Source organism: Atractosteus spatula, chromosome 11 (assembly GCF_055471065.1).
Source record: "Atractosteus spatula isolate fAtrSpa1 chromosome 11, fAtrSpa1.hap1, whole genome shotgun sequence".
Lineage (NCBI taxonomy): Eukaryota > Metazoa > Chordata > Actinopteri > Semionotiformes > Lepisosteidae > Atractosteus > Atractosteus spatula.
Window position 1 is genome coordinate 49,860,202 of NC_142716.1, and position 8,134 is coordinate 49,868,335.

The following is an 8,134-nucleotide window of genomic DNA, read 5'->3' on the forward strand; positions in this document are numbered from 1 at the left end:
AAGCGTGAAAAGCTTCTTGCATGTCTCTCTCTTTCCTGCAGTGAGACTTGTTACCGTGCAGTGCCGCGGGATTGTCTGGACTCGGGCCGCAGCCGTGATCACATTTTGCGTCATTTGTTTTTTTTTCACGGTAAGAAAAAATACATTCTGAAAATGACGGAGGAGCAAAATGATCTGATTATATATTTTAAATCGTGTCCGACCGAGTGCGGCCTCACTGGGCTGTTTGTACTTCGCGTGTTCGAGAATCGAGGCGTCCGCGCTCTGACCGATCCACAGCTCGAGGTCCCCGCTGTGCTTCCGCCACTCCCGTGTGAATTCCACGCACGGGTGTCACTTCTAGCGATGCGGTGTCGTGGGAATTTTGAGGCGGGGGGGGAGACGGTTCCTGTGGAAACTACCTTGTTTGAAGTAAATAAAGGCGAACAAGGAGATGGTCACCGCACACTTACAGGGAGCAGCTGTCTGAATAGGCCCTTGGGTGTCCTGACACAGAGGCGACCTCCTCAGCAGTGATCGCTGCTCTTGTTCGGGGAAGCTCGTAAAGGACACATTCCCGAACTCGCCAGAGTACTGTCTCACACCTGCGGCTCCGTCCGGGGCCGGACTATGGTGGGCGTGGGCCCCGGGCGCTTTCAATTCAATTCAATTCAAGGTGCTTCATGAGCATGACCGATGGGTACAATCAGTGTTGCCAAAGCAAATAAAAATAATGAAATTCACATGAAGTAAAATAAAATCTACAGACATTCACTTTCACTCTGACGTGTGCAGAAGGAGGGGGAAACGCCAGCTGAATGACGTCGACTGACACGATGCACTTTAAACTCTTCTAGTGCTAAACCACGTGACTGACGGAGCGAGTCGAGCGACCATCACTTCGACACTTCTAGTCTCTAGAACGGCCGCTAGAGAGCGGATGGTTATTGATCTGGAGCACCTGGAGTCGATCGCAAGCGTGTTGTTTCAGCTCGTTTTTCGTCAGTCACTAGTCCGGCACTGACTCTGTCAAGATCCGAACTCCCCCTCCCTTGTCAACACGCGATTCACTGACCGACCTGCGCCGAACTGGCGCGACACCGCCCCCCGGTGGACAGAAGGAGAAGCAGCAGCTCCTGTCGGCTTTCCCTGGTGTGTGATCAAGACAAACACTACAGATCTACCCAGAGTGCTAGCTTCCAGAATAATAGTAATAATAATAATAATAATAATAATAATAATAACAACAACAGGAGCTCAGGGGCAAATAGCAACGCGTAGTGTAAATTTTAACAAATAGTTCTACTTATTAAACTAATTAACTGTAACTAGAGCATCTGCACGATGTAATGGTCAGGGCTCCGGGTTCAAATCGCAGGCTTGGATTTGGGGCAATAGTGAGGCAGTAAGGCTCGGGGTCCAGGTAAGTCTCCCCATTATCTAAACGCCGCGGCTTCATCAAATGGAAGTCTAATTTAATAAAAGAGTCACACTAATAATTCAGTCATGAAGGGAAGCCCCTCGATGGTAGCTGTCCGAATCTGTGGGCATCTTAAGTCTGCTCGGCTGCTATAATTCAAACGTGTTTAAAAGAGCAGGGACCTCCGCCGTTTGTTAACGAACTGTGTTGAACCTGTGGGTGATTCATTTTAACAGTACAACAAGTCCCTTCGTGTCCGAACACTACCAGATTGTGAAGTTTCAGCATTTTTGTAGTATTTAATAAAAACCCCGAACATAAATTCCATGAACCCACAGGCTGTTGATGAGGACACGTCATGTCGCCGATATGAACTGTTCTGTTGCGATTTCCTTCTCCTGTGAAAGAAAGACCAACAGGCTCAATTTAGCTTCTCCACGTCATACGGAAAGGGAACCGCAGCTGTTAACTGATCTATCTATTTTAGTCGCCTGTTTATATATTATACAGTACAATGTGTTAGCGGCTTTCTATGATTAAAATAATAATAATCTCATATAGCAAACAAGGGGGATATAAACGACACATCCTGGTTTTCCAACACGATCGTGCGATAAAACGACACAATCTTTATTTTCCGACAGTCATCGGGCGGTTTCAACAGCGCGCGCCTGAGCGGGGCTCGGCTGCTGACTTCAGGCCAACACGGGGGTGACCTGGCCCAGTCTGAACCCAGTCTGAGTTCGGGGTTCCCAACAGCACGCTGGAGTGTGACTGCGGGCGAAGGCAAGACGTCTCCGCTGCTGCAGGACTGTGTGTGAAGGTGGGGTACAGACAGCAAGAGACGTCTCCCCTCAGCCCAGCTAGACCCTGCCTTCTGCCCGCCGGGGTAAAGCCACAGTCCAGTAAACATCGAAGATCTCTCTCTGAAAAATAAACGAGGCTTCGTAAACAACAGGCCTGTGCATTAAGCCGAATTGTCGGCAGAAGAGCAGTTCCTAACGCCAATTAGCGACAATAGGAAACTGCTCGATACTATTTGCCCTTCTTCGAAACGGAGTTGCAAATATCCGACGGAGGACGAAAAACATATATAAGAAACTTCATTCTCCACTTCGGCCACGAATATAATACTGTCACGAGTGAAGCTAGTTGGCACACACGGGCCACCGGGGAGCGCGCCCGGCTGTCTGGAGACGAAAGAGCACCATGAAGGGCACGAGGTCGCCGCGGCTCTGCAGCGACCGGGGTCCCCCTGGCGCCCCCGGCCAGCTGCGCCGGGAATAAGCGGGTCACTGGGGGGCCTGTGTGCGCTCTGGGCGGGGCGGGTCGAGGCGTCTAAACTGGGTTATACAGAAAATATGTTTTTCGGTACCGAGTAACATTTATTTCACGCTGCTCTTCCTTGTTCATAAGCAAGCCCTTTCAGTGGCGTAGTGTTCCCCAAACTGTCTTGTTTACATTTGTCTAAACTGTAATCGTCTAAGCACGGGGTGCGAGAACATGTTTTTGTTTTTAATTTTTCGCCTACATGCCAGATAGACGGACGCCTCCTTCGGCCTCCACACAGCCCCCTCCTGCTCCAGGGGAGCAAGGCTCGGGAGAGCTCTCCGCGCCCTGCAGCGAGCCTGCGGAGCTTCAGCACCACAGCCCAACCCAGGCCACACAGTCCTGTGTCCTTATCCTGGTGATCAGACGAGAGAGAGGCCCACGCCGTAACAACTGAACAACTAGAGAAACGGACTCATCTGCGACAGAACCGAAACACTTCTTGCTTTAGAACTGATCCCACCTCGCCCTCCCCATTTAAAAACCAGCCTGTTGTTTCTTTTGTTATAACTTGTTGCGTTGCTCATTCGTTTGTGGAGAACGCGACCATATTTCGTTATTAAAATGCGTGAGAGGTGCGTGAAATGCGGCGTTGCTCTTATCAGCAATATGTTCTTATACCTGTGCTGGAGGAGCGCGCGATTAGCCTTTACTTGTTCCTAAGATACATTAGTGTTTACATGATTAATATTACAAAGTTTACGTTATTGGTTTTAATGAGTTCCCGTTATTAATTTTGCTAAGTTCATAATATTGGTATTACCGATATACATTATTAGTATTGCTACGTATACACTATTAGTATTAAGAGCATACATTTTTAGAATTTCCAAGTCTATATTATTTGTATTACTGAGTATAAATTAATATTTCTGAGTACACATTATTTGTATTACTGAGTATAAATTATTAGAAGGCCCAGTTGCTCCAGAGACGGGCTCTTAGACACTCGTTGAAAATGTCAGCGCTTACGGGTCACTTGGTTTCCTCGTCTTTAAAGCTATTCAGAGCTCTTGAACAAGAAACATTAAAACCGGCAGTACAATTCAAACACGTATAATCACAGCAGAGAAACCTACAGGTTTCAGGTGGTGTCTACAAATCGAATTTTATTTCCGCGTTGCAGCATTAAATGCTGATTCCAAGCCGAGATGGGGAAAGAAACAAACCACAAGAGGTTTATTTTTGTTTATAAAACCGGACAACAGCAGAAACCTTCCTCTTTCCACACCGCGGTATCGCCGAGGAGTCGGCTAACGGGAGGGTGGTGGGGTTTCAGTACAGCGCGTGATTTTCGTACTGGCCAAACGTTTAAAACAGTGCGGACGAAGACGCCCTCCGAGCGCGGCCTGGAAACCCCGGGAGAGCTCAACTCCCCATTTCAACCCGAGAATAAACCATGAAACATCAAGGCCCCAACCGCAGTACCGGCTGGGGAAGTATCGGTCTTGACACGCGTCCAGACCAGGTCCTGCGGTATTTTGTATTCATTCAGAACGAGCAAACAAGGAAATGACACCGCCTGAGCCGGGAGAACCCCGTCCAGGGAAAGAGACGGGCCCGTGGTCAGATCTGGACCATCACTGGCGACCCAGGAGAAACAGAACCGAGCCGCAGAGCGCGGCCAGGCCGATAGAACAGTCTCACTACAAATTTGGAAAATAAAGAAACACGAACCCGCTGTAACCGAACTGGCGTCCAGGCCACGTCAGAGGCGTCTTGTGTCCAAGTGTTTTATTGACCAGAAGGGGACAAAGCCCGTTTTCTGTTAACTGCAACACAACTGGAGCCGGCTGTCTGATGGGGGCATTAAATGCATTAATTAACAAGGTGAATTAATGAATGTTCTCAAACTAATTATCTATTTGCCTCCATTGACAGCAATGCAGTAAACCTCACTCGGCAAAAGCGAAATGTTTCACAACCCCTAAAATATGACCGTATTTCGCTCGTTTAATTTCATTTATCTGTCTCCAGCAGATTACAATCCTTGGTATTTACTAACATTATAACACTGAGATTAATACTAAGATTAACCCTCCAGTGGGCGATACTAAATCATTTTCACCCGACCGCTGGTTTTACACGGGAGGCTAGCCACAACCTCCAAAGATTTAAGCTAAAAATAGCAGACTTTACTGCTGTTAAGCCTTGAATAAAAAAAAAAGCTTTTCAAGCATTAATGTACATATTTATAGTCGATTAGAACTTAACTGAAACTTTATTAGGAACTGCGGTCCCACTACCTAATTCTATTTTTCAGATGTATTTTTTACGACCTATAGGTATATAGGTTCTTGCAAAACACGCTGGATCTTCTCTGCAGCGTGCAGAGAGCGGATGCCCAGCGCTACACCCGCTACCTGGCTTCTGCAGGAGAATCCTTCTCTTCCCTGTGGGCAAGGGGATTCTGTGGCCCAATTCGACAGTGCAAAGCAGCAGCAGAAAAACGATACGTCAACAGGTCACATGACTACGGGTCCACGCTTGAAGGAGAAGCACCTACTTGACAGTCTCTGCGGCGCGCAGGCGCTTCAGGGCGGCTGTGCCCCGTGCAGGAGACCAGCGCAGGTGTCCGCGCTGTGGCCGTACGTGAGCCGGGAGAAAGCTCCAGGGAATTTGGTCATCACATTAAATAAACGCTTTGAAATGTACACACACGTGTAGTTTATATATATATATCATCTATATATAGAGAAGTTCTGCTTCTGTACAATCATAGAAAATTATTTATCATGTTTTAATAGAAATTTCTGCTCGTGTTTTTTTTTTCCCTGTTTCAGTTCGGGGAGGGGGGAACGAAACGTGAGCAGGATCTCTTCAGATCGGCAAAGGAAAACCCCCTCTTCCCAAAACAAGACCACCGGAGAAAGGAATCATCTCTTCTCCTTGAAGAAGCCCTGGTCTGTGCTGCTCTCCTTGATGGTCACCGTCAGACAGTTCGTCGTCACGTCCGTCACCACCACCTTCTCCACGATGTCCAGGGACGGGGTCCAGGAGTCTTCGCCCGGCTCCGAGGGGCCCGGCGGGGCGCAGGGAGACGGGTACGTGAGCTGTAACCTGGGGTGTGAGCAGGCCACGGCACTGGGGCGCTCCTCAGTCCTGCAGGCCGGGGGCTCGTACCCGGGCCTGCGTGTGTGGGCGCCGCCCTGCAGGCCGTAGCCGTGCGAGCTGCCCCCCGGCCGGGCCCACCCGCCCCGGTGGAGGCAGGCGCTGTCCTCGTGCTCCCTCCGGGCCAGCTGGATCATGCTCAGGCCCGGCCCGGCCTCCTCCGCCTGGCTCCTCCGCGGGCCGCTGTCCGGCGGCGTCTGGAACCGGCACCTGGGCTTGGGCCCTCTCTTGCGGTGCTCGCGGGCCGGCTCGGCGGGCCGCACGCGCACGCTCTCGCCCCGGTTGACGGTGCTGGGCGGGAAGATGGTGGGCACGACGGTGCGCAGGCCCTCCCGCGCCCGGGGGGTGACAGCGGGGTCCTGGCCGGGGTGGGGCACGCGCAGACCCCGGGCCGCCTCGCTCCGGAACTCGTAGGTCTTGGCCTTCGCCTTCGCCTGGGCCTGCGGAGCGACAGCACAGAGCTGACGGCACGAACCGCTAGGCACAGCGCTCGCTCACCTGGGGGCTCGCTCACAAGATATAAGACCACTTTATTGGCCCTATACAATTTATTGCATTAGGAATTTGTCTTTTCGCAGACCCCAGCTTGCTCTCCACAAGACACACAGACAGGGAGAGAAGCTGAGGGTCAGAGCGCAGGGCCAGCCATTGTACAGCGCCCCTGGAGCAGTTGGGGTGAAGGGCCTTGCTCAGGGGCCCAACGGAGTAGGATTCCTCTGCCGGCTGTGGGATTCGAACCGGCAACCTTCCAGCCACAGGCGCAGATCCTGAGCCCCAGAGCCACCGCACCGCCCTGTCACCGGGGGCTGGCGCTCCAGGCCGCTAGAGCTGAGAGTCCCATCTGTGTGAAACAGAACCGCCTGGAACCGAGAAACGGCACCGGTCCGCACGCCCACTTCACTTCTGAGCAACCAGGACGGCGGCCCACGCACAGCCAGGCAAGGGCACGACGGTCTGAAAGGCACCCCCATCCAGAGGGCTCCCCCGGGGCTCGCGACTTCGTGGGGGTGCCCGCGGGAGGAAGCGGGCACGTGGGCAGGGCGCGCGTGTCACGCACCAGCGACCGCGCTGCTCGCCCCCCGCGCGCCCCGACACTCACCTTCAGCAGGAAGGTCTTGGGCTTCGGCCCTCGCTTCTTCGGCCCGTACAGCTCCCGCTCGCGTTCCCTGCAAAACAGGCCAGCGGCAGCGTTACAGCGCGCAGCGAGGGCGGCGCAGAAGGCCTGCAGGCGCGCCGCGGCCGCCTCACCTCTCTTCAAAGGCGGAGAACAGGCGCGCGTCCAGGATGTTTTCCTCCGGCTCCCAGGTGCTGTACCTGCGCAGAGCAGAGCAGAGACGGAACCACAGACACCATCAGTAACCACAGCGTCTTGTTTCTGGCTCGCTCGACACACACGGAGGCTCTCTGAATCGTTAGCTACGGTCCGCTGCGCATTTTACACAACAACACAAATAAACCCCAGAAATGCGGCCGTGCGACACGCACACACACACACGCCGCGCTGCCTACAGAGGCGCAGACTTACGCGCTGATCAGAGAGAGAAAAGTCCTACTCACTTCTGAGACCAGCCCTTCCATTTCACTAGGTATTCCACCCGACCCTGCGAGAGCGAGCAGAAGACACGTTGTTATCGGGCTGGGATTGCAATGGCATCAGCGCGCACACAGCCAGCACCAGCAGCAGAGGGAGGCAGGGCTACCTACCCGTCTTATCCGCCGTTTGATGATGGACTCGGCCGCAAACACCCGCTCCCCTACAGCCGACAGCTCCATGTTTACTTCGATCTCGGGCTATTTTTTTCCTCTGCTCAACTAGCTGCTTAATTCCAGGCAGCCCATAATACTCACCAAAAGAGAGACGTCACCCGTATTTTTTTACGGGTTGCCATGGCACCGCCGTCGGTGGACCGGTTTAGCAGCAGCCCATTGGCCCAGACGTTGCTACGTGACTTGGGTTGCTAAGCGATGGGGCGGAGCCTGTCGAGGGCTCGCGTTCTGTCAGGAGGAAGTGACGCCTCTGCAGAAGCTGCTCTTCGCCTGCTCTGGTGTGGAAAGTCTTGCGCTGGTATTTGCAAACAGTGGAAAAAAAACCCGAAACGCTCGACGGCGTTCTTGCGCACGCACCAGACTGCAGAAAGCGCACCGAAACGAAGATTACAGACCCTTATCAAACGTGCGAAAATCTGTCTGCACACGTTTCCATTACTTTTCCGTTTGTATAACTCGGCTGAAATTTCAAATTGGTATATCGACATAGTTTTTTTTTTATTCAGAAAGACTCTGGACTCAGGGTTA

The 8,134-nt window shown here is 52.4% G+C and overlaps 1 protein-coding gene across 1 annotated transcript; it reads right to left on the minus strand.

Annotated features, from left to right (window-relative positions):
* Positions 1-3,817: 3,817 nt before the first annotated feature.
* cbx8b (chromobox 8b) lies at positions 3,818-7,720 on the minus strand. Its single transcript, XM_088927251.1, has 5 exons — positions 7,544-7,720; positions 7,397-7,440; positions 7,088-7,153; positions 6,939-7,005; positions 3,818-6,279 (listed from the first exon to the last, which is right to left on the minus strand). Exons 1-5 carry the CDS (start codon positions 7,610-7,612, stop codon positions 5,605-5,607), a joined length of 921 nt encoding a protein of 306 aa, XP_088783377.1. The 5' UTR covers positions 7,613-7,720; the 3' UTR covers positions 3,818-5,604.
* Between the last annotated feature and the right edge of the window lie 414 nt (positions 7,721-8,134).

What these genes read in the sequence shown, in the direction of transcription:
- cbx8b (XM_088927251.1), bottom strand. Translation starts at nt 7,612, where the DNA reads ATGGAGCTGTCGGCTGTAGGGGAGCGGGTGTTTGCGGCCGAGTCCATC. An exon ending in TGGAAGGGCTGGTCTCAGAA is followed by an intron (nt 7,154 to 7,396) that starts GTGAGTAGGACT and finishes TGCTCTGCGCAG; the next exon opens with GTACAGCACCTGGGAGCCGG. An exon ending in CCAAGACCTTCCTGCTGAAG is followed by an intron (nt 6,280 to 6,938) that starts GTGAGTGTCGGG and finishes GTCGCTCCGCAG; the next exon opens with GCCCAGGCGAAGGCGAAGGC.